Consider the following 27,611-nt stretch of genomic DNA (forward strand, 5'->3'; position numbering starts at 1 on the left):
AGAATGACTAAAAAACTGTATAGCTTGTTGCCACCTTTATGTAAAAACATCTCACTCAAATTCTAGTTTGAGGAGGTGGTTCTTTATATCCTGAACTATTTGCGATTCTAATGGATTTTACAAGCAGGTGAATTGAGACAGTCAAGTACTTGCACCTCCAACGTCACCCCCAAAAAATATTCCAAACAATGCTTTTGAAAATTGAGACTTTGCACTTCACAAATAAATCTTGTATTTTACTACAGCTTTAGTCTGCAAAATAAACACAAAATAGAACAAAAAGTAAATAATTTATTGTGGTGTATTTATTATTCTTACTAATTTAGTTCTAAATAAGTTTAAAGAAAAACCAAGAAAAATGATTTGATCAACATTAGAACCTTCTGGGCACAGGAATCTACATGGGGACTGACAACACAATTACCCACACAGAATTATGGAGTCTTGACATGTGACCAGACTGAGCTGCATTGGGAATCCTTGGGCTCTTTCTAGACAATCTATCAGCTACCCATCAAATAAATACTATTTTCAATTTTCTCTTTTGGCAGCATATTATCATTTGAATCAGTGCGGCCAGGCCAGGTCATACTGTCCCTGGGTAGAGTAACTTACCCACTACATTCTCTATATATCAGAACAACTGTAGATGTTGCTACTGCTGCCGTCCTTGGCATTGAAGCTACTGCATTCTACTCAGTGGAACGATTAGCACCAGCATGCAATCGAAAGAAACTCATTTAAATGTCTTTTTTTAACCCAAGCGACAGAAAGGAGAGAGGTTATCAGTCTGGTATCCAAGGAAACTGAACAGATGCGCAGTGGGGCATTATCCTATGTGGTGTATTTTTATTTTCGTCTTTCATATAGATTATTTGCAGTTTTCAGTAGAAAATCCAAGAAATATAAATTTCCAAAACCTTTACACCTCTTGTATTTTCTCAAAAACATTTATAGGAGGTTTGAATGGTTTGCACACAGACAAGCTCGTCCTCTCAACCTTAAAATAGTCTGTGACAGATTATTTCTTCCTATCGGAAGCTTCATCAGCATCTGCAGTGCATTGAAATTTAAGCCGAGCAGGCATTTCTACAGACTCATAAGCAAAACTCCTCTGGTATGGTTGCTGAGGTCCTGACAAAGCTCCTTAACTAAAGTTATACTTCTAACAAGTAGGTTCAGTGTTATTTGGGATAATCCATAGTTTGAGGGAGAGAAACCATAATGTGCATAAGGGAACAAGTTTGCAGTACCCATGTTGAAATTCATAAGAATGAATAAAACTGGAGGTAGATCACAATGGAAATAATTATATGTCCCAGGTTGGTGCTACATGGGCCAGTATTAACTGTACCAGTAGGACAGGGGTCACAGCTACTCATGGGAATGTTCCGTTCTCAGAGCTAATTCAAACCAGTGCCCAGCTACTTAAGGTGGCACATCTTATTAAGAATTAATAGGCTAAACCAATTTCAAACAGCTTCATGCTAATTAGAATTGAGGTCCTGATCTAGAATTTCTAAGCTCGATACAATTCCCCAATTATTCAAAAGCCTTTCATGGCAATGTTACTGAACCTATATTGGCCGGTGCTTAATAACATATACCATAATGGAATAAACTGGAAAAATCTGGCACTAGCCCGCCACTGATTGTGCCAAAATTATAATTGCTTTTGATAGATCCATCTGCTAAATTCAGCATGCTTCACTGACTTGTCAAATGACTAAAGCTCTCAGCTGCAGATCAGCTCCAATGAAGAGATACAAGCCTTCTTTCGCCATTTGAAATAAACCATAATTGGGGAGATAGGGGGGCAGCTACCAATGACCTATCCTCAGTTATTTTTAAGTTTTCTTAAAATTTAATAAGTTCTGTTTTAACAAGATATATCCAGGTGTAAGTCAAAAGAAAAATAATCCATCTTTTGGGAACAAAACTATTGGGGGAAAAAAATCAACAAAAGCCACTTGTCCAGTTATTTATTAATCCTTTTAATTCATTATTTCAATTTTCTTCCTTATTTTGTAGGGGGTACAAATTCAATTTTTCCATGGTGTCAGCTGTGGTTCAATTGGTAGCACTCATATTGAAGTCAGAAGATTGTGGATTCAAGTCCCATTCAAGAAACTTGAACACAAAATCTAGACAGACACTCCAGTGCAGTACCAAGAGGGTGCTGCACGGTTGGGGGCTTCCGTCTTTCAATGTGACATTAAACCGAAGTTTCATAAGCCCTCTCACGTGGAAGGAAAAGATCCTTTGGTCCTATTTTGAAAAGAGCAGGGGAGGTCGCCTTGGTGCTCTGGCCAAACATTATCCCTCAGCCAACACCTCAAAACAAATTCTGTGGTCATTATGACATTACTGTTTGTGAAACCTTACTGTGCACAAATTGTGCCATGTTTCCTACATTATAACAGTAACTACACTTCAATAAAGTACTTAATTATCCTGAGGTCATGAAAGGCAGTATATAAATTCAAGTCTTTCTGTGGTGTACATGAAAGGAGATGAAAAGGTACCACACATAAGTGTAGCTTATGGTACACCTTATGCATCTGGAGGGCACAGAATCAAAATGTGAGAGTGATAAAATTGTGCCAGTGTGGAGATGAGGGATTTGGAATTTTACAGTGAAATGAGGCGTTCCTCTTTTAATGAACAATGGGAGTATGCTTGTTTCTTCACTGTAAGTTAGAATATGCTACCTAAAATCATTAAATATGGCTTGGAAACATTCAATACCTGACAGTACAGTTTTGCTGGTAAATCTCAATTGGGGTGAGGAACAAGATTCTCCCATTTTTCAATAAAAGAGAAATTTCAGCCTTCCCTTGTATGACAGCTTGGTAATATCATTCAAAACATCAGTCATGGGGCTGAACATAACCCAAGCACTTGAAGAGGAGACCTGGAAGCTGTCCTTCAGTGGTCAAAAGGGAGGTTGGCATTCACAGTATTTGTAAGGGTGAGTAAGACTGTTCAGTCTCCCACTGGGTAGCACAGGAGGGGACAGTAAAATCCGTATAAAGGAGAAACCAAAAGGGATCAATGGCACTTTCAAATGTGCCCTGTGGGTATGACTCTAATTTCTGATTACGTTAGAAATGAAATGGAATTAAGCACATTGACCATATAAAGGAGCGGTCTTGTAAAGTTGGGCTGGTTAGATTAAAAGTGGTTTGCTAACATGCAAGTATTTTATCTTCAACACAGTCAACTCCCTCCCTTTTGGTACAAAAACATTCTTGAAATTGGAAAATTCTCGAAAATTAAAAACTTCCTACAAAGTAGTTCGACAAAGCTTTAAAAAAAAAGCATGATTTAAGTTCCGCAATAAATACAGTTCCTGGAAATGGATTTCCTGTGATGGACTGTTGCTTATCATGAAATGACACAGTGACAGGGGCAACATGAAATTAGATAGACTGCTGTGTCAAATCTGCTAAGGCCTGATTTACAGGCATCACTCTCGTCAGGGAAGATGGCTGGGTATCTGCTGGAAAGAAATTGTGGGAATCTTTTCATCAAAGATCTGAAATGAAAATCTATAGGGGGTGGAATGGGTGAGTTATTTCTGCAGTAGTCTGTTGCCATTAAATCTCTATGGAATCACTGTTATGGAGAAAACTGAGTCGTTAGTGACAGTAATCTATTATGGTTTCCTCATTTTTTTGTGAGGCATGATCTTTGAAGCAGTGGCCACAGTCAGCAGAATGACATTGCCTGTGGATTTCTTTACTATTAAATGACTGACAGGACTAACAGCACATGGAAGGATTCCTAGGCAGATAATTCTGGTTAATCTGCTTTTTAACATTGTGCAAAATGCAGCAATGGGGCGCAGCATGAAGAACTGTCTAAAAGTACAAAACAAACAGGAAACACACTCCAATATCCTAAGTTACGAGATTCCCTTTATGCATATTAGGGGTGTCAAAATGTCTTGATGTTTCATTCGGTGATTATATATGTATGCATATAAAACCATATTATTTTCCTGACATGGTAGCTACTATGCTAATCAACCCAAGGGCATCCCTATAAGTAACCACAAGATTTTATGCATGTAGTTTAAAAAAGACCATAATAGAAACAACTGATTTTTATATAGTGCCTTTTAGATAATAAAACATCCCAAACAGCTTTACAGTGGAAGCAGTACACACTAAACAGGAATTAAGGGAGAAATTGCAGGAGGATGGTTGCAGGCATAGTTAGAGTTAAATTCAGAAGAGGCTTCTGAGGAATGACAGAAAATTTGCAAACCCAAAGAGGTTATGGAAGTAAATTTCAGACTGCGATATGGGGACAGGTGGTGAAAGGGGTCTCCGGTCAATGGATTTGACATGCAGGAGAACAGCGCGGAAAGGTTGGAGAGTTGTCATACTGGAGAAGGCTGCAAAACTATTTGACAGCAAAGACATGGAGAGTTTGAAGAATCTAATGGATCATCCTAGAACTTTATTAATTTAAAAGACAGTACCAAAATATATCAGTGCAGTCAGAATCAGCATACATCATAACACAAATAAAAGCAGTGGTCTTAGCTGATTGCAAATCTGGGAAACAATGTACCAATTTAAATTTTCTGTTCCTCTCATCCTCAGGGAATAAGGTCAGCAGCAACCCTAGAGAAGACCTACATCTATGAGCACTGTGCTGTCATTATTTCCCCAATGCAAATCAATAACATGCAAAGGCCATGAGATTTAGAAGTGGGAGATGCGTTTGCTTAGAGGGATTCCCCCTCAGTGTTGCACATGGGGATTGGAGACAAATTGTAGTCTACAGGTGCAAAGGGATTAAAGGCCATGGGGTAAATATGAATGACTCTTTTAACTCAATGTTGAGTCTCTGTGAATAATGTATACCCTATGTTAATACTCTTTCTGTCCTGAAAAATGACAAGGTTTTGACCAAAATTCAAATGCCTTTTAATGTCTGAGACAAAATACTATCATATTAAAGCATGACCAGAACTGGTATCTTTTGGAAAAACTACCAATTAGCCCAGACTTAACCAACCCATGTTTCTATGTTGCGCACCTAATATGAATTATATATATTTTTAACCAAGCAACTGAAACTTCATCCTCAATTGTGTATCCTACCCTTTTTGGTTCACCCTAACCTGAAAGAATTTTATTTAGATCTGAGTAAGAATGTATTACATTGAAAGGGGTTAAGATGACAGATGAAGCCTGAGCAGATCTGTTAGAGGAATTTTTACGGTTATTTAATTTTTGATTGGCATCTGCCTGGGGACAGTATGACCTAACCCAATCATGCTGTCCAATTACATTTCCACAACTGTGAACATAAAATGTATTAAAGGAAACTGTGGTATGGGGACAGGGTTTGGCAGATGTAATGCATGTTGGTGTAGCTGAAGGCCAATTTACTTTGAAGGTCAGGGGTAAATTGGCCTCGTAAACTTTCCAAGTGATATTCATTTGCAGCACGAGAAAGTCCACGTGTGTATTAAAAAATACTGAGGTCTCAAAATAAAGAAATAGATATGTGACATGCAGACAGCATCCATTAAACTCTTCACTGTGGGTTTGAAGCAATGTTTAGACATAGTAATACAAGCCTGTGATGTTAGCTATCAAACAATTGAATGGATTATATGTTACATGTAATAAAACATAAAAATCACAAACCTGCTTAACAGAAACTATTGTGAAAATGTCCCATGCTGTCTGAGCACTGGTAGACGGATAACTATATCCTTGGAATCCATTCCTTATTAAATGTAAGGAGCAATAGAAAAAATTACAAGCCATCTGTAGCACCCAATGTAATTCATGAACTCAAAATCAATACCCTGCTAAGTGCATGTTTCAGCAGTGTTATAAGCAGCTATTAAGTCCTTTGGAAAAATCAATTTATGATGCCTGAAGCCTTAAAACCTTAGACTTCTGATTCAGATTAACCTTTCATTATTTTTAACACCATTATATCTTCACCAGCAATGTAGGAAAAAAACAGGCCATCTACAATAATATATGAAATGTAGCGCCAAGTTATTGAAAGCATCTAGTAATGTATGAAAAGGTATTTATATCATTTTATGTCTAATATATACTAACAGATCTCCTGAGCCAGAAGATATGTTGCTTTATAGCAATAAGGGTGCTTTCAATAAAGTGTGATAGTGAAGGCATTACAAGAAGCGTAACAATGACAGGAAGTGAATGCTTTATGCAAATTTTTTCTTAATATATTATGGATATCCTTCTTAGAAATATTGGATTAATTACCTTGGATCAGTTTTGTAATGGATTAAAACTCCAGTGTGTAAGAAGATAGGAACTAACTGTTCTATCCTTCTTGTCACCTTTTCACTTCAGCCTACAGTCAGGACCTACACCTTTCTCCTCCCCAAAGCACACGTCTTAATCCAAAGTCTTCCGGCCTGATGTTAACACATTCAAAACCCGCCTACTTCCAGAGTTAGAATGGGGCTCTTTGTATCTAATCTGCCTCCTGTCTAAATGAAACCATAGGGGCTGATGGCTGGATATTAACTGTATAAAATTCAAAACATTAACTTTTGTATTAAATTTATCACATGGGAAAATGGCTACTGGCATCCAGAGACATCTGCACTGACTTTTGCAAGGCACTCAACAACTATCGGGTCTTGGAAGAGCTGCTTAGATTGTCGCAATAAATATTGTCCAAGTCTATCTCCATTACCAACTTCAAATTGGCCTTATTCTATTCTAAAAATGTAATGTGCAAGAAACTCAGTAGCATAAAAACAGAATTTGCTTCATGCTGCTATGATTGTCAGATCAAATTCAGGAGCTGCCATCTCTGACAGCCAGTTAACTATACAGATGATAAGTGACCGTTCATTTTTATATTAACATGACACATCTATTGATATAGGTGCAATGAATTTTGCAGATTATCAAATGTGGTTTTGCAGCATGGATGGAAAAGGCAATCATGCAAACCTCAGCCTGTGGTCATGCTCTTCCTCCTTCTGTTCCCTGGGCAGCAGCAGCGCTACAAATGATGGAAGTGAGATCTAATTGCTTGCCAGTTAGAGCAAGACTGAGTAGGTAGAAAAATGAATGTATGCAAATGATCAGAAAAGTCAGATTTCTGAAGAAAACACAGACAGTATTGATGTGCAACATTCTTGCTGAGATTGAAGGAAAAGGCGAGTGTCAGAGGCCAAAGCATTAAACGTTGAAGAATTGACGCTGAAAATTTGTTCATCTGTTTTCAGTTGAAGCCTGAGTGTGAATTTTGAGGCCCTGCCAGGGCTTGGAATGGAGGCAAGTGGGTACACAGTGGGTAGAACACAAGAAACAGAAGCAAGGAGTATGCCACATGGCCTATTGAGCCTACCCCACCCTTCAATACGATCATGACTGATCTTGGGCTTCAACTCCACTTTCCCACCTACTCTTCATCTCCTTTAATTCCCTGAGACACCAAAAATCTGTCTATCACAGCCTTAAGTGTATTCAACGATGTAGCATCCACAACCCACTGGGATAAACAATTCCAAAGATTCGCAACCCTTTGAATGAAGTAATTTCTCCTCATCTCAGTCCTAAATGATCGGCCTCCTATCTGGAGACAGTGCTCCCAGCCAGCAGAAACAATCTCTCAGCATCTATCCTATAAAGCCCCTTCAGAATTTTGTAGGTTTCAATGAGATTGCCTCTGATTCTTCTAAACTCCAGAGACCAAAAGTCCAATTTACTTCGCCTCTCATCATAGGGCAATCCGCTCATCTAAGGGATCAATTTAGTGACCCTTCGCTGTACCTGCTCCATTACGAGTATATCCTTTCTTAAATGTGGAGGTCAAAGCTGCACACAGTACTCCAGATGAGGTCTCACCAAAACTCGGTACAACTCTCGCAAGACTTCTTTATTCTTGTACTCCAATCCCCTTGAAATAAAGGCCAACATAGGCCAGCATGCCATTTACCTTCCTAATTGCTTGTTGCACCTGCATGCTAACTTGCTGCGTTCCTTGTACGAACACACCCAAATCTCTTTGAATATCAACACTTACAAGTTTCACGCCTTTTAAATAAAAAATTGCTTATCTCGTCTTATGACCAAAGTGAATAACTTCACACTTCCCTACATTATACTCCATCTGCCATCTTGTTGCCCACTCACTTACCCTGTCTATATCTCTTTGCAGCCTCACTGTATCCTATCCACAGCTTACCTTCCCACCTAGATTGGTATCATCAGCAAACTTTGATATATTATTCTCTGTCTCTTCATCTAAGTCATTAGTATAGATTGTAAATAGCTGAGACCCCAGCACTGATCTTTGCACCACTCCACTTCACCGACTGCCAACTTAAAAAAGCCCCATTTATGCCCACACTCTGTTTTCTATCTGTTAACCAATCCTCTATCCATGAAAACATTACCACTAACTCCATGAGCTTTATTTTGCATATTAACCTTTTGTGCAGCACCCTATCGAATGTCTTTTTGAAATCCAGGTACACTACATCTACTGGTTTCCTCTATCTACCCTAGTTGTTATATCCTCAAAAAACTCGAATGAATTTGTAAACAGGATTTCTCTTTAGTTAAACCATGCTGACTTGTTCTAATCATACTATGCTTTTCTAAGTGCATTGTTAAGACTTCCTAAAAAAAAAGGGAGAATGCCTCACTAATACATCCCCGCAGCAGTTGGAGGCAGGGCTAGGCCAGGTTTCAGGCACTCGGGAGGGCTGCTGGAGGCCAGCCACCCGCTCAGTCCAAGACAGATGACCAGCCTCTGAGAGTGGCCGCCAACTCAATGCTGGAGATGCAACATCAGGTGGCGGGGTAGAACATCAGGCAGAGATTTGGCAGGCACTAAGCTGACTAGAGAGTGAAGGGAAGGAGGAGTCCGTCCGTGTTCTCTCTGATGGAGTGCTCCAACATGCCAGCGCCTCAAGGTCAACATGGGAAGGTTGGCGACCACCATGGAGACCTTGGTCCAGCAGGTTTTGCCAGATTTACGCTCAGTCCTGGACTCCATGGCCACACGCCCTGGTGGACACCATCAAGATGTAAGTGTTAAAATCTTTATTTGAAGTGTGTGATTTATGCGCTTCTAACCCTTTTTCCTCATGGAAGACCATTGTGTGAGGGCAACTCATCAGCCTCGATTGATTAGTGGCAGTTGTGTCTCCTAAGTGTTAGTGGCAAAGGACGAGACATGGATGGGAGGAGGAGATCCCTAATCATGTCCTCATCTCACTGTCCACTGTAGTTTCTTAATTATGGCAACTGCTTCAAGTCACTTCTTGCATCGCTCTCGCTGTTGAGTGGACTCTCGCTTCCCAGAGCGAGCGCAAACAGAGGGTACTATAGACCTTTGTGGGCGTGCCTGGCATTGTCTCTTACTCATTTGTAAATAGGAGAGACTTCTTCAGTATACCCTTGGTGTGGCAGTTCACCTACGTTGTCTGGATCTCTCCTCCTGACCCTCTTGTTCTTGCTCTGGTTCCCCTTGAGCCTGGACCTCAGGCGGGGCCTCCTGGTGGAGCCATGCTCAGTGTCACCTCTCCCTCCTTCATCTTGACAATTGTGTTAGGACCCTCAAAAAGGCAGCATTAAGCCCTGGATCCATTTTTGCTTTTACCTTCTCTCTGAAATGAAACATTAATGAGTAACGGGTCAAGATATTGAAGCTCACGATCTGTTACCTATAACAACTGCATGGTCTATAGTGGTTTCTGCCCATTGTCGCTGATGCAGCCTTGTCTCTGAGGCATCAGCACCCACAATGAAGTGACCAAGGTGCTATCCCAGAAACTTTCCATCTTAATACCTCATTGCTATGAGAAGGTTTGAATGACAAGCGCCACCTAACCTGGCTCAGTGCTCCAATCTTTGAGCTGGCCTTCTAGTGAACAATAAGTTGCTGGTGATTAATGACTGGATGGCCTTTGGCCCATTAGGAATGCCAATTCTGGAGAGCACGTGACTAGCCTCCATTAATGCAAAGCCATGTGTGCTGCAGCTGTGCCTCCTTAATGATTGTCTGCATTCTCAAATTATACATTCTGATAGGTTAATGCTGATTTGCTGCGAATGTGAAGTTAAGCCATTGATTTCTGAGAATCCCTGTTACAGCACTGATAGAGGCTCTGGCTTCCAATGGCTTTCTTCACAAGGTCTTCCTTCTTTCTCTGTAATACGACTCCAGTTCACTCTTGCAGTGCCATAACTCCAGTAGAGCAAGATGGTGGTTCTGCATTACTATTTCAAAACGAGTTGCAGTGCTCTCCGTCTCTCTGTCCGTGTCCCAGAGATCTACCTGGAACCTCATGATGTGAAGGTAGAGCTCCCTCCTGTTATTCTCCAGCCTCCCCCAACAATACTGGATCCCACAGTTGTTGTGATGGACATTCCTACCCTTCCCCCGAGCCCATTACTACTGAAGCGTCCATGGCCAATGTGGACCTCTACCCACCCATCTGGAGGGTGTGTGCACAGTCACTTACCGGGTGAACCCCCTCTCCCCCCGGAAAGCTTCACATACCTTCCCCCTTTATTATGTGTTTCCCAAATACAGGCTGCAGATGCCTCCCATTACAATCACCATACCATCTGGAGCCCAGTACAGAGAAGACAAGCCCATGGACAGTGACTGTGAGCCTGCCCTGTACACCAAACTGTGCATTATTCCTACTGAGCACACAGCCCTTGCCCATCACTGAAGCAGGAGTACACCGTGCTCCCAATGAATACTGCAGCATGCCCAGGACTGTCTCTACTCTCTGACTGCTTTCCACAGAGCCCCAGGACTGTCTTTATTCTGACTCCTGACTGCAAGCCACAGACCAAGGAACTTGACTTTCACAGAGTTCCCTGTTGCCCTCAAAACTGAAGACTACAATGGCTCCCTTCCCAAACCCCCCACCCACACCTTATGAGTCTGTGTATGATGCATCCCTCTTGTGACACACTAACAACACTCCACCCTTTCCTGTCCGGAGTCTGCGTGCATCCCCTCCCATTCATACATGTAGTATCCCTTTCACCCCCTTGTTAATCAGTGTTTCAGTTTCCCTTGCTGGGCTCCAGCCTTCCACCCCTCCATCTACCTTTTGCCTCCCATCGTTCCCTTTCCTCCTCCACCTTCTTGCAAAGCCTTCCTGCCCTTCTGCCTTCCATCGTGCCCCCTTCTCCCCAACCCCTTGCAAAGTCTTCCTTCCCCGTTGCCCCCCGCCGTGTTCACCCTTCTCTACACCCCTAACCCCTTGTATAGCTTTCCTTCCCCATTGCCCCCCGTGTTTTCCCTCTTCCACACCCCAAACACCTTGCAAAGCCTTTCTTCCCTATTCCCCTCCCCCGTATGCTCACCCTTCCCTACCCCCCCCCACTCCTTGCAAGGCCTTCCATCCCCATTGCACACCCCCATGCGTTCCCCCTTCCCTTCTCCGGTTGAAATGCTGCTTTCTGAATGCTCAGCCCTTATGAGTACAGCTGCACAGTCGTGTCCTTCTGGTCAAAGGTGGCACCTATCGGAAACAGGTCATCCCTACACCCCAAGTACCCCAGATACAATAATGGTCAGTGTCTGAAAGGTGAGCCCTGCCAGCGTACCACCACACAGCCACGTCCTTGTGCCGACAGAGGCAAGCATCAGGAGCAGGCCAGCCCTACAGCCCCAGCAGTGTGAAGTCCCACTGGCATCGCAATGGGACCGGCGCAGCGCTATTGAAGGTAGGCTACTTGTGTTGCACTTACCTCGAAGTCGCGAGCGAAGCGAGGTCCGACCTGTGCACACGACCTTTTTTACAAATGAGATTCAGATTAACCTGATTTCCTGTTGGCGTGACGCAAAATTGGAAGGCAGCACCTGATTCCGGTGAGAAGCTAATTTAATGAGCATTCACGAGATGGTAATGAATGCAAATGGTCTTCACGCCACTCGGCAGCCGGATAACCGACCCGCCATCAGGAGAATCACAAGCTATTTTTATGCTGGTGGCATTCCAGCGGGATGGGAGAATTCCGCCCGTTAACTCCGTTTCCTACTCCACAGATGCTGCCTGACCCTGCTGAACATTTCCAAAATGTTCTGCTTTTACCTCAGATTTCCCATGTTCTCAGTATTTTATTTTTACACTTGAGAACTGTCCTTGTTTTAACTTGGTTGACATTCATTCGTATACAGGATTGATGTCATCATTTACGGATGATGAATAAGATTTTAAAAAATACAATTACTTTGAATCGCCATTTTAATAGCTCGAGAATTTAAATAACATCTTTCCCAGGGCTGACTTATTACGATGAGCACATTTTATATCAACAAAAGGGTGGGAATGTAGGCTATTGCAGGTTTAATGCCCTTTGTATTACTTTGCTTCTCAATTTTTTTTAAACTCAAACATGCTATTGAAGTGTTATGTTGATATACATCTGATATAAAACTTTTTAAGTTATAGTAAATACATTCATGACTCTTACCTCTGCCGATCTTCAGGAGATTCCTGCGTCCCTACACATCAACTTCAAAACAGAATCATCTTTAACAAAAATCACGCTTTCATTGTTAAAACCCACAACAAGACTATAAAACGTTATGCATCTCCCAGAACTAAAAGCAGTACATGATTCATTCAACAAACATTATTTTCTTATTTAATCTGATCCAAATAAAACACTGAGATCTACAGCTTGTCCTCTCTGCACATCACACAAACAGCAAAATCTGCTACTTCTTCCACATTTAAGCACATCTGGTGCATCACTGTAGCTTTGGGCTTTGCAGACTACCACTCAAGGAGTCAATAGAGCTTTGCACCAGCCCCTCAGTTGCAGAGTGAACCCTTTCTCATATCATCATGCCATGTCCCTATCCCACCACCACTACTTACTCCATTATGCTTATAATCACCTTCATTACATTGAGACTTTGATCCTCGCATTCCCCTCCTTCTTAGAAATTTCCTCTTCCACATTTGCACAAAATCTCAATGTCCTAACTCCACTTTGTAAATATCACATTTCCGCCCATCCCTCTGCACTCTGCAGAGTGAAGTTGAGTGAAAAGAAAGTTTTACTATGATTGATCAAATGAAGGGGATTGAAAAGAAATAATAAAGGTGAGGCATTATTGAAATGTTATGAACTCTGTAAGGAGGAAATATATCCAGGACTTTGTTGTAACATCTGAACGTAATATAACCAGGATTCTAAAGGATATTGAATGAAATAACCAGCAATGTAATTAAAGTCAGATCTTTGGATTCTTTCATGAAATACTTAAGAGGGGTCCATGTTTTCAGCTTTAGGTATTAGCAGAAAAAAGGCAAAGTATTGCCCCTATTAACGATTCACTAGCAACAGCACTATGTCTCCTCGGTGTAGCCAGCAAATGAAAACATCAGGGCATGAAACAGATTAAGTTAAAGATATCAATAACTTTGAGATAGAAGTTTATTTTTCCATTTCTTCTCAAGATGGGAAATGATGGCAAAGTCATAGTTATTGTCTGCCTCTAGGAAGGTGGAGGTGGATTTTCTGTGCTCCCTGCAGGTGCTGCTCAAGACGAAAATCAACATGGCAGATTTTCTGAAAGTGTTGCGCCTTCCCTGGCAGCTGTTCCCACTTTCTGAAAGTGCTTTATGCAGCATTCGACCCGGCGGCAACTATCTACTGTCTTCAGGAAAAAGTATTCTAGATTTTCAAACATGGCATCCCACTTTGATTACTCCATCTGCAAAACTCTACTTTGCCAGTCATCACGTAGGTAGTCAAGTGCTGCGCCGTTCCATCATTTTCCCAAAGACTTGATTTTGTGCGTCCACATTTATTTTGTCAACTACGGAATTGTGTTATCTCTTCACACCACCCCATCCCGCCAATCACACCTCCGGCAGCTATTTGGTAAAACAAAATGTATATTTTCTACGTTTACATGTCTTTTTAAATAACTACAACTTGCCTTTATAAAGTGCCTTTAATGTATTAAAACATCCACAGGTGCTTGATAGGAGTGCTATCAAACAAGATTTGACATTGGGCCACATAAGGAGGTATTAGGATTGGTGACCAAAAGCTTGGACAAAGAGGCCGGTCTTTAAGGAGATTCTTGAAGGAGGAGTGGGTGGTAGAGAGGCATAGAGGTGAATAGAGGGAACTCCAGATATTTTTAAATGCCACAAATTTGGCTGCATTTCCTAGAAGTTGCTATATCCCCTTAAATTTTCTTGCACACCTTTTGATGCCCCCACTTTGGTAAACTTCAGGCAAAAACTATGCCAGGAGTTCACATATACTGCGTAAATGGTCTGGCTTTAGACTGAGGTTGAAGTTTGCAGATTTCATTGAATGGTGAACATGCAGCAGCATTCAATGAAAGTGTCAGCCTTCATGCCCAAGCTGTTCAGCTTTATGGCCAACGCAAAAGTTTGACATTAATATAGCAGACTAACTGCACATCTCACAGTGGGAGTTAAGTATGAGTCAGAGAGGTACCTCTCCTTCAATATCACCAATGATTTTTCACCTTTTAGTCTCTGGAGTGCTGTTGTTGGATGACCTTGACTTCTATCCTAATGATTCTTCCTCAAATACTGGCAGTTGGCTGAAAGACTGCATCTCTCTCCTCAGTTAAGGCAACCCAAACAAAGAGAGTAGCCAACCACCAACAAACATAGCACAAGTCTGCAAGTATTTGCTGGTGCTAGGATTGGCCCTGTGTTCAGTGGATCAGGAACCGGAGTGTTAACCACTCAATAAAGGGCCATCCTTATTATTTGGTACTGAGTAACGCTCATTTAGAACAAATGGCATGAAAGCTTTCCAAATTACCATTTATATTTTGGAATGATAGAAAAGAGAATTCTATAGCTTGGGATCAGTCACAAAATTCATTTGTCTAAAATATGTTTTTAATAAATCTCTGTACACATTTTGCTACAAAATAACTAGCAAAGCACAGCTGTTTTTTATTTTTTCCATGTACGTTAATAAGAGAATGTGGATTGTGTTGTAAATCGGCTGATCTCCAAAGTAACTTATCCTTCTTTGCAAAAAAAAAATCTTAACTGCTTCCAACAATTTGCAAAACCAGAATAGAGTTTTTCCTAAATAATATCAGAGATTTTTTTTTGAAACGGGAACAATAGGTTGCTTGACATGTTGATATTTCTAATACAGCAACTGAGAGACACAATACTCTCTTTGTGTAACAGGGCAACCCTGCTGGGGGGAAAAGAAAAATCAGCCAGGGCTAAGAGAGACTAGATTGAAGTGTTCTGGATAGTTTTGAACAGATTCCAGTGAGAATTAGTTTACTCAAAACCAATTTATCAAGACCAGTTCAAACCCAGTGACAGGACTGAAAATAGTTTAAACTCTTATGAAATTACACTTACATTGTGCAAATAAGTTGGGGTACCAAGCCCTTCACTAGGCTATTGCCCTGAGCAAGAAGCATTTATTAAATCGCTACAATGCATTAGCAGAACAACATATCATTTTAAGTGGTACTCAACCACACATACAGAAAGATGCCAGGTTCAATTGCTGGACTATGATCAAATCTGGGACAAAACCTCTGGGGCCACTACTGATCTCAGGCTGGGTTTGACTGTACTGCCCACCTGGCACTCCGACGGCTATATTTTCTAATGTGCAAGTTCAATCTTGAGGGATTTCCCAAGAATAGCCCTTATTCACCCAAACATCGCAGGATCTTCATTATGCTTGGGGTCATGCTAGGGGGAGGGTAGAATATTATGTGGTTATCAGTCCTTAAATTGAAAGGGACATTTACCAGTGGGGTAAAAACTTTCAGCTGAATCTGCAGTCAATACTAACCTGGAAGAAATTCAGCAGTGACCATGACTGCCACTGGCAGTGCCATCTCTCTGGTGCAGATTGGCTGCAGGTATCCTTGCAGGAGATGGCACCATTATGCAATAGGCTCCCTGCTAACCCAAGCCACATGGAGCAGTACGTCTTGGTGATTGCAAGAATGCCAGGGGGCCTGCCGGTATAGTTGGTGGCATAATGATGGCAATCCACTTCCAATACCTACTGATCTCCCTGGTGTGCCTTCAATTTTTTTTGTATCACTGCCACCATGACAATACAGTATCTGGTTGTTTTAAAACGAATCCCTATAATTAATTTGAACTTGACTCGCTGACTGTCACAAGACTGTAGCCTTTTTAACAGGCCTTGTCATTCTCTTGAAGGTTTGTATTGTTATAGTGCTTTTTTTCTTTTCATAATCCCTCATTTACAGCTCTTCTCAGTTTGAAGAGTTGTAAACATTCAAATTATAGCTGGCTTTCATGTGAATTAGCAGATAATAATACCTGTTCAGGTTCCATTTAAATAAGTATTATTCATAACAAGACTAAAAATTTTAAGTGCTGTAAAAACGTACTGTAAACTAAAAATATATGGCTACAAATACTCTTGTCCCTTTCAGAGCTCCACCACGCATGGAACTACTCCTAGGCTCAGTCCAGATGGGCTAAAGGAGAGCCCAGTGCAATCCTGCCCAAAGCAGGCATTAAAGCTCATTATGCTTCACCTTTAATTGAAGATATTGCCTATTTTAGTCAAAATCACTTTGAGCAAGAGCTAAAGAATTAGCCAGATGATTGAGTGTGGCGCACAAGTGGCACCAATCCAACTACATGGTTCTGGTGCAGATTCTCCTGCCTTGCCACCTCCGCCACACCCCCACCTCATCACCTAATCTCAGTCTAAACCTGGAACTTGGTGAACAGAGCTGTACAAGCTCACATGTGAGAACTCGAGTGAGGTAAGTGAAGGCAGCTAGCAACCATGGAACAAAAGCCCAGTTTTAGTGGCTTAGGAAAGGAGGAAGGCAGAGGGAAGAAATTAGGGCGTGTGCAAAAGATGGAAAGAGCACTTATTATGGAATTGGAGTGATGTTACAGGAGTGTTTTGACTGAGTTCAAAGTTTGATATTCACTGCTTGTTTACAGTGCTGAGCTGTAAGTAACCATGCCTTGGTGTGCACTAGATTGACAAATCAAGGGTAGGGTTGGATTGAACCACAGGTTCGATGGTCTCATGCCATCTCCCTGCTGCAGTATACACAATCTTACTGCTTAACGGTATCCTTCATTTAATTTCAGCCATTAAAAGCATAGCTCAGCTTTGCAGAACATAGAGGAGGTGACCACAAAGGGAAGTGATCCTTCTGCACTCCAAGTTGGGAATCAGGCTAAGTGAGCTGCAATATTTAACATCCATTCTTAAATTTCAGTGGGAATTGAAGCCACAAGCTCATGTTGAACCTTTCAGGACAGAACACTTCATGTTAACCAAGGACATGTTCTCAAGTCAACACTATTAATCCAATGTTTGGAGTTTCTGTTGATGGAAAAGAAGCACTGGTGTGTGCAAAGCTTCCTAATTGTGAGTATGTGCGCAAAATCAGTACTGTAGTAGCAATTAGAATATACAGGGTGTTAAAGTCTATTGGGGAACTGTGAACCTCCCTGATATAACTGTTCGATAGAAGATGGAAACTAGGATTTCGCTTTGAAATCCTAGTTAAGGCCTATGAGGGGGAAAGGAAAGCTGCATAAAGCTTAAGCTCACTAGATGACTATAGTTATAGAGATTGAAATGAAACAGAAAAATGTGGCTTATGATAAATGTTGAGTTCATAATTTAATAGAGAGCTGAACTGAATACAAAAAGTACAGGGGACAAGGAGGAAATTAGTGGTAAAAAGTGTGTATGAAAATAGATTAGATGACAGCATAAAAGGGAACCTCAAAGTCTTTTGTAAACATATAAATAGCAAAAGGGTAGGTCGATTAGGGACCAAAATGGAGACCTTCATGTGGAGCTAGAGGATGAGGCTGATTACTAAATGAGTACTTTGCATTACCAAAGAAGGGGATGTTGCCAATGTCACCATAAAGGAGGCGGTTCTTGAGAAATTGGGTAGCATAAAAATATGTAAAAAGGAGGTACTAAAAAGGCTGCCAGCACTCAAAGCAGAAAAATCAACCAGTTCAGGATGGGTTGCTGAGGGAAGGAAATGTGGAATTGTGGAGGCTTTGGCCACAATCTTTCGACTGTTCTTAGATATGGGAGTGGCACCAGAGGACTGGAGGTTTGCAAATGTAATACTCCTATCAAAAAGGGGAGAGGAATAAACCCAGCAACTAGAGGCTAGTCAGTCTAACTGATAAAGTTCGTCGATGAAGTAACAAATAAGGCTGATGAGGGGAGCGTGATTGATGTATGCATGGGCTTTCAAAAAGACTTGTCAGCAAAGTTGAAGCCCATGGGATTAAAGGGGCAGCAACATGGATACAAAACTGATTTAGGGACAGAAAGCAGAAAGTAGTGGTGAACCATTGCTTTCCTGACCCCTGGGATCAGCGTGGGGAACACTACTTCTATTGATGTAGATTAATCTCACGCATTTCAATAGACTGGGCATTATTTCAAAGCAGCAGATAATACCAAACGTGCAACTGTATTAAACAATGGGAAGGAGAGGAACAGGTCTCAGGAGAAGAGAGACTGGCAAAATAGGCAGAGGCATGGCAGATGAAATTTAATTCAGTGAAGTGAATCACTTTGGGAGGTAGGATGAAGGGGAGCAATATAAACTGAAGAGGGAGATCCGAGGGTCTACATACTCAAGTCTTTGAGGACAGCAGGACAAGTTGAAAAGGCTGTTAAAAAGGTATATAGGGCTCTTGACATAATAAGCAGGGTCATAGAATACAAAAGCCAGGAGGTTATGCTAAACCTTTATAAAAAAACTGGTTAGGTCCCAGCTGGAGTACTGCATTTCTGAACACCACACTTTAGAAAGGATGCCAAGGTCTCAGGGAAGGTGCAGCAGAGATTTAGTAGAATAGTACTAGAGATGAAAGGCTTCAATTTAAATGAAGAGATTAGAGAAATTGGAGTTGTTCTCCTTTGACCAGAAAAGGTTAAAGGGGGATTTGTGGTGTTCAATATCTTAAAGGGTTTTGATTGAGTCAATAAGGAGAAACTGTTTCCACTGATAAAAAGGTTGGTAACTGTTGTGAGATACTGTTAGGAGATGTGACTATATTTTTAATGTACCACAGCGTAAATGAAATGATGTAACTTACCATACGACTTATACCCTCTGCGTCTCTGTGTGAAGAGAGCACATGTCCAGAGAAGATCTGTTGCCGTATATATGTAGTCAGCTCTCAATAAAGAACCCAAGTTGAAGTGTTAATTGATCTCTTATGCATGATCAGTACTCTTTTGTGTATTTAATGCTAATACAAGGGTGAAGCAAACACAACAGTAACCAGAGGACACAGATTTAAGGTAGTTGGCAAAAGAACCAGAGGTAACGTGAAAATATGTTGTTAAGCAATGAGATTTTGTGATCTGAATGGACTCCTGAAAAGGGTGGTAGAAGCAGATTAAATAATTAATTTTAAAAGGGAAATGGATAAATACTTGTCAAGGAAAAATTTGCTGGACTATGAGGAAGGAGCAGGGGAGTGGGACTGATTGGATAGCTCTTTCATAGAGCCAGCAATACAAGCAGGATGGACACAGTGGTCTCTTCTGTCCTGCATCATTTTATCATTCTGTGAATATTCACTTAAAATGGCTGAAGGACCCTTTCTCAGACGTGCCGTTATAGATTATGGCTACCTGGTTTCATAGATATGGCAACGTCTTCAAAAATAACAGATGGTAGGATGTTTTCTTTTTATCTTACAATTGACGAATAGTGAAGATATTTATAAAAGCAAATCTATAAATAACCAATTTATCATTGTGTCAATAGTCATAGGGATGACAGGTCTTTGGGTGAAATTCTGCATGTTAAAATGGAATATTAAGTTATTTTCTATAGCTTGTAGCATAATACAGCCATCAACACACACTCCAAAATCACAGGATAGCACTAACTACTGTTCCAAAAGCAATACAAAAACAGAATTACCTGGAAAAACTCAGCAGGTCTGGCAGCATTTTTTCTTCTCCACCGATGCTGCCAGACCTGCTGAGTTTTTCCAGGTAATTCTGTTTTTGTTTTGGATTTCCAGCATCTGCAGTAGTTTTTTGTTTTTATCTCTGTTCCAAAAGCAATATCTTCTTTGATACACACCATACATTTTAAGCTCTCAAATGTATCACTCCAGGTAACAAAGTTATTATTAAGCAACATTAGTTATATGGAGCTAATAACTCCACTAAATCATTTATTACAGCAAGAGACTGGCAAGTGTTCCAAAACAGTGTGTGGCTGTCAGAACAACAGTGATAATGACCATTGCTATTCTGTTCATTACTTTCAGTACAAATGGATTCCAGTGTTAATATAATGGCTCTTCCATTAACTTTATATGTTTATAATGATCTTTGGAGGTACAGTAGCCCCATACCATTACATGCTCTAATATGCCATGACCTTTAATGTACCACAAATTGTCTATTAGAGAAATCTTCAATGTAACAAACATTTTTGCATAGCTCCCCGAGACTGTTATCCAAAGGATCACCGCATTTGTCTCATTTTGAACATATTGTCAAGACTCCTTCCTGTATGCTAAAATTTCCAATCTTCAGCCATATAACGATAAAGAGACCATACTTTCAAAACAAAGGTGTGTATATCTCGCAGACATTTAAGAAGCTGTACGCAGAATCAGAAGTGCTGACATCCTTCAATATTGCAGCAGCATCTTTACATACGAGATATTGCAATTTCTTTAACACATTTGGCATAAAATAGTGTCGACAGCCAGTTGACAGATTGTTAAATCTAGACTCTTTAGCATATTATTTACAGTCTTACTTCATAACTGTAATTATTAAGTATTAACAGAAGATGCCTGAGCACTAAAAGAGTTTGCACACCCCGTCTCATGCGTGTTGATCCATCTTCTCTGATTCACACACCTGTCAAATAAGGCTGCAGGCCAGTAGCTCACTGTGCAAAATTTACCCCTTAATACCACGATAGTCCTTTTAATCAACTCAGCGTTGTCAGTTTTCAGAAGTATGTTAGTAGCATATGTTTCTTTAAAAAAAAGTCTGCTGAATAACAAATAGTCTGAATAACAAGAACAGACTTGGAGATCCAGTGCAATATACTCTGCATGTTAATGAGATTTCATTCCAGAAATGACATTGACAGTTTCAATGTTGTTTGCCACTGGCTTCCCAATGGGGAGCAGCAAGTTAATACAATGACAATATAATTGCAATTCCTTCCTCATTAGGCAATGGATGTCTTGCATCCTTGCATGACCCTCAAGTTACCAATGCAGTGGCATTAAATTTACTGTAGCAGTCCCCAAGGATCGTTACAATTCTTTCACTTGTACCTGTTTTAATACCGAGCAACTGAAATGTATAATGGCTTAAAAACTAAAAATGTATAATGATTGCAAATTTGCATGCATACTCACAAAATAACCAGTTCCCAAACTGGAATGAGCAGAGCTCTGCAAGAGAATACAAGAGAAGAAAGGGAAATTAGTGATCATATTCCACATTATTCTATCCTCATGAGTTCATTAGCAACCCTCATGTGCTTTCATCGTGGTGTTTCAGCGTTGGGGGAGGGTCGGAGGGGAACCTTGTCAGCTGTTTTGCAACAAGCTTGTACGGTCTCATTTTCTTCTCACATCTCTCATCAGGATTGAGAGGTAACACTATTTACAGATCTCCACATCTCTGCTGCCACTGTAATTGCCAATTTATATGACAGGCAGCTGGGTAATGATGGCATTTTTACCTTGCGCTGAGACTTAACAGACTAGTATCAGGTGACCTCTGTGGCTCTTGACATTCAGTGGCTTGGTCTCGAGTTAGTGAGCCAAGGCTGTTGTGCTCTGCTGCGTGACTATGTAAAAGAAGTCAATCTTCAAAAGGGACCAAAGAAACTCACTGACTCTTTCGAACATGACACAGTGGGTCAATGTATTCACGCAGAGTATTTCTGCTGTGATTTTCAATAACATTAGCAAGGTGTTTGAAAAGTAACACTTTAGACAGTTAAGGAACAATGACAGCATTTACTTGGACCAAAATAAGTTATAAATTCAGCAAAGCTAACAATATACATTCAGATTGTTGCATAAGAGCATACATGCACAGTATCACACAGAATAAAGAACAGCAATATGCCATTCGGTCCCTCAAGCTTGATCCATAATTCAATCAGTTCACGTAACTGTCTTGGGACTGTAACCTTAACACCCTTGCCTAACAAAAATCTACCAACTTTTGTTTGGAAATTTTCAATTGACTGAGACTCAACAACTTTTTGGGGTAGAAAGTTCCTTTGGGTGGAGGTGTGTTTCCTGAAACCACCACAGAATGGTCTAGTTCCAATTATAAAGTTATACCTCTTTGTTCTGGAGTCCCCCACTGGGGTAAATGTTTCTCTCTGTCTTACCAACTCCTTCAATCATCTTAAGCACTCAATTAGATCACACCTCAATCTTCCATACTCAAGGGTATACAAGCCTAGCTGTGCCTAAATTAACCCTTTTAGCCCTGACATAATTCTGGCAAATCTGCACTCCATCTCTTCCGAGCCCAACATATATTTCCTGAGGTATGATGGACAGAACTGAATGTAGTACTCCAGATGCAGTCTAAACCAGAGCTTTATACTTTAGCATAATCTCTATTCTTTTATATTCCAGCCTCCTTGAGATAAAGGCTAATGTTCCATTAACCATTTAAATTATTTTTTAAAGTAGAAAGAGAAAATGCTGGAAACACTCAGTAGGTCAGGCAGCATCTGTGGAGAGAAACAAGTTAACATTTCAAGTCGATGACTCTTCATGAGAACAGCTGCTGCATGAACTTCAGAGTGCTTCCAGCATTTTCTGTTTTTATTTCAGATATTTAGCATCAGCAGTATTCTGCTTTTGTATTAATTATCTTTTATATCTGTCCACTAGTTTTAATGGTTTCTGTACATGGGACCAGAAATCTCTCTGCTACCTCTACAGTTCCTACCTTCTCACCTTTTAATAAATACTCTGGTTTACTTCTGTTAGCTTCAAAGTGGGATGGCCTCACATTTCCCCACATTGAACTCCATCTGCCACAGCTTTGCCCACTCCCTTAATCTAGCAATGTCCCATTGTAACTTTCTGCTTCTAGCTACACTACTTGCTATGCCAATAAGGCTGAAGTTTATTGAAGTTGATGGAATTAATGTTTGAAAAGTGGAGTCTAAGATGTCCTATTAATAATGCAATTTGCTAAGAAATGACTTGATGCCTATTTTTCTACTAATTAGATAGTTTAGACCAACAGTCTGACCTACTGAAACAAATCAAACTATCTTATTTAAGAAAATAGATTTCATCTGCTCTAGCTTGTTGAGGATAGAAGAGACAAGTTCGTAACCCAAGTTAAGTGCGGTTGGCTGAATTAAGAAAAGAATCCGTAAAATATTAACATCCTGTGACAGTACTAAAGTAAATATGTAGCAGTGACCTAAATTCACACTGGAATCATTTGATTATCAAAAGGATTCAAGTGAGGGGATAAAGCTTACATTTTAAAATATGTGTTAAGTTGTTAAATACGACTCAAACAATAAAATTACTAAAAACTGATGCGGTGGACACAATACAAGTTTCTGATGGAATTTACCTTTGGCAAGTGGGAGTGGCGAACATCTTATACTGTCCAGGTGACATTTAAAAATAGCACAAATTATTTATAAGCAATCCTCCCCCCCTCCTTCCTTTACCAAGAATCCTTAGAAACACCAGATAAAGAAAAATATTAAATATGGTGCAAATTTCACTGAATAGTTAAGTTATGAAAGTGACAACAATAAGTAGATTTAAAATAATTAATAAAGGATTTTTAAAAAGTTACGATTCGATCTCCCGTGGAAATTCTTCCAGCTAGTCTCACTGGGCCAATTCCCTGAGCAGTGGTCAAACTTTTATCATGAACTGCCAGGAATCCACTTCCCACACCCCCAGGTTTTCAGTTAAGCATTGGCTTAGTTCCATTGGTAGTATTGTGTGCTGATGCTCCACTCCAGGACCCAGGTAATCTAGGCTAACACTTTGGTTTATTACGAAGGGAATGATACATTGTTAAAAGTGCATCTTTCTGATGAGATAAATCATCCCCTGGTACTCTACTAGGAGGAACAGGGAGTTCTCTTAGTTTCCTGGCTAACATTTGTCCTTAATCATCATGGTCAAATTCAAATTAATTTGTCATTCACCACATCTGTTGTTTCTGAGATTTTCTGTTGCATACATTACTGCCACATTGCATGCACAACCAAGTACTTCACTGAATCTAAAAAGTACCTGGGGAAATTCTAAGGATGTGGGAAATTTTAAGGATGTGAGAAGTTGCTACATTAATGTAAGTTCACTCCTTTCCAATATCAAATATTTATTTATTTAATCTACCTCAAGATTAATTTGCAGCATTTGCTTATTTGCATATTTGTTTTTTTTTCCCTCAAAACCTTCCTTCCTCTTTGCCATAATTGCAGTGTCATAAAAAGTATTTCTCCCTTGTCTTTCTTCCCATAGTGATTTGTATTTCTCAAAATTCCACCAATAAGCACCTGAACTAGAGGTCACCCCTCAATGTTTGGTTTTGTTAACGGTGATTCTGGGCACAATATCCCATTGCACACGGTCAGATTCAAAGCACATCATAGACATCCTCTCTGATCCCTTTTATTTGTCATTTTTTCTACCATTCATGCCCATTAGTTTGTAAATCTTGTATCTTGTTGCCAAGAGATCCAGATCATTGTTGTCATATTCCAGAAAGCCAGTTGGTGAATGATAGAACTGGAGCCAATCTTTACACATTTTTATATTTACTTACAGAGTTACACATCACAAGCATGCATCTCCTAATCCAATAACCACGGTTTCTGTCTATGTCTATTTATAGGGGTTCAAGCAAATCACTAGTTAATGCCCACCACCTGCATACAATTAAACACAATTAGTACACAATTAACAATTGTGGCATTCTGGATAGTGTGGTTCCACAGGAACAAGGATAAAATTACTACTCCTATCATGTGTAGCTTTCTCACATGCCTCAAATTTGTCTACAGAGAATTGAATTTCACAGTCTAACTGTCAAGAAACACCAACTGTCATGGCAAAATCTGAATATTGTAGTTACACAGAAGCCAGTTGAAAACTATAACTCTTATGTTATATCTCTCTATTTCTCTCTCCCATTCCATACTCATATTTTCTCTCATCTTTTCTAGTATTGCCTCTTTGGCATTTTTTCTTTCTTTCTTTATGTCCTTGGGTGTAAGGTGCTGCATGACCTGGTGTGGGATTGGGAAGAGAGTCAACAGAGCCTCATGTTGCATTTAGCATGTTGGAGTGGTATGTATAGGCACCAGTCAAGGATGCCCAGTGCCACAGAAGGCATGCTGCAGATCACTTTTGGGCTGTCAGAGGAGGGAAGTATGAAAGAAATGTTTTGTTTAAACAGCAAATAGTGCTGCTACTAAGACATGGTTTTCAGAGACGGGAAAGTCTTGGAGATAATCTACTCACCACAGCATCCTTTACCTCACCCACCAACCCAAGTTTCAACAGGTGCATCCTCCCCACCAGATATTGTCCTGAGAGACCACCTGTCATTCCACCCACCAGGATTCTGATCCCATCAGGTGCTGCTTACTCTTTCATGGATTTGAGCTCCCAATGCCATCTACACCCTTTGCTCTTGGAGTCTGCATCCCACCAGACTCCTAAACTCTTATCAGCCATTGCACACTCCACACAGAAATTCACCCTCATCCACCAGCTACTCCCCCTCCCCCCTCCTCTGAATTAGCCTAAGCTGCCAAGGGCCCAGGCCCACATTAGATGCCTTACCCATCCTGTGAATCCCATCACATCACTCTGGATCCCTGCCACTCAAAATCCCCATAAACCCAAATTTCCAGCCCTAGCCCAAGCTCCCTCCTGTCAACCAGGATCCTTGTATCTTCCTGGCCCAAATCAATTCTGCTGTAAGCAGAAACAGCTTCATATCTGTTTAGACCTGAACATCTTAAACCTAATCCACAGTCATGACACCCTAGCATGATGAAAATAATGTGATGTAACCTTTTTATAAGTGGTGATGTGGAACTGTCAGAGAAGGAAATGATGGACACATAGCTAATCCCATAATCTCTGTTCCCATTTCTACAGCATGGGAATTTAGGAATGGAACAACTTTCCTATCTAATCAACATCTAATGGATGCGAGTAGGAAAACAGAGTGAATTCAATCTCAAACTGAGTATTTTTGTTTTTATTTCAAATATCTAATCTTCTTTGAATAAACCAAACACAAGAGATTTGTAATTAATGGAACAGATAATGAATTGCATGGTGTATTCAGAATACCACGAGTGGAACTTAACCCTGCCCACGGGGATAGATAGCGAAGTGGTGGGGTTGGGTTGGGGGGGATTGAGGCGGAGCAGCGCCTTTGAATGTGGAGTTAAGATGGAGTCCTATTGCCTTCCTGACTCTATCCGATTCACTCATGGCCAGGGAAGGTCCAGGACAGCCTTCCCGTCCAGAGCCAATTGTGGTCCTTAAGTGGCCAATCAAGGACCACTTAAGGGTCTTTTCCTGTCACCATGAGGGGCCCCGCCATGTGGGCAGACGACCCAGTAAAAGCTGGCATCCTCCCTGTGGGCTTGGGGCACTGGCCGTCCTGATTGGGCACCCTGTGACCCAGGGAGGGCTTCCTCCTGACGTCAAGGGCTGCCCTCAGGGAAACCTCCCCACTGACACTTGCCCCCCTCCCCCCGCACCAGCTCCTCTTTGCTAGGACCTGCCCGACTGACCCGGTGAGCTCAACTGCACTCACCCAGGTTGTAGGGCCTGCTCCTTGTTGCTGCTCCTGGTCAGGTGTAGTCCCAACAGTGGCCACCATATCCAGTGACACTGCTGGCACTGAAGAGCCTTGGAGCCAGGATCTTGCCTCTTAAAGGGTCTGGAGCCCCGACACCAGGTAGTTAACTGCCTGATGGGCACAGGGTCAGGCCGAGGCTCCCAGGAACAGCTAAGGTGGGGTTGTTCTCGACTTTCTGGCCCGCCATTGGCTGCTGGCATTAAATGCAGCCCACCCAGTTCAACATGAGACAAAAAACTGTTGAGGGACATTAACTGCAGCCAACCAATAAATGTGACTGGCTTCAAGATGACTGCAAGGATAACTTAGGAGGCAAAGCTAGCGGTTGCTTGGCTTCTACAGTGCTTTTCTGGCCTACCATAGATATTTTCCAAAAGGCAAATCCTCAGTAATATGGAATAGGACCTGTTCAATCCAGCCAGCTAGATCAACTAATTCACAGTGTAAAATAATGTAATCAAAATCAACTCAGAAAGAGTGTTGCTATTTTTTTCAAGACAGTAATAAAACATCTAATTTGGTAAATCCATCTGTGACACCATGTAAACAGCAATCTTGAGTTATTCAGTAATTAGCTTTTAAAGAGACTGCACATTTTCAGTCAGTGGGAAGTATGGTGTGTTGATGTGACTTGACAACCGGGTATTAAGGTCTATGTTATGCACCTGTAGAGAAATGTAACAAGGTGGAAGAAGT

General features: G+C 40.9%; 1 protein-coding gene across 4 annotated transcripts in view; it reads right to left on the reverse strand.

Moving 5' to 3' along the window:
* Window positions 1-27,611, reverse strand: part of auts2a (activator of transcription and developmental regulator AUTS2 a) — a 1,158,583-nt gene that overhangs the window by 595,831 nt on the left and 535,141 nt on the right. For all 4 annotated transcript variants that reach the window (XM_078548599.1, XM_078548600.1, XM_078548601.1 and 1 more), the window contains exon 5: window positions 21,434-21,469. In XM_078548599.1, coding sequence (XP_078404725.1) covers window positions 21,434-21,469 — 36 coding nt within the window. The remainder of the gene's footprint in view (window positions 1-21,433; window positions 21,470-27,611) is intronic.

This window comes from Cetorhinus maximus, chromosome 9, assembly GCF_964194155.1.
Source record: "Cetorhinus maximus chromosome 9, sCetMax3.hap1.1, whole genome shotgun sequence".
Lineage (NCBI taxonomy): Eukaryota > Metazoa > Chordata > Chondrichthyes > Lamniformes > Cetorhinidae > Cetorhinus > Cetorhinus maximus.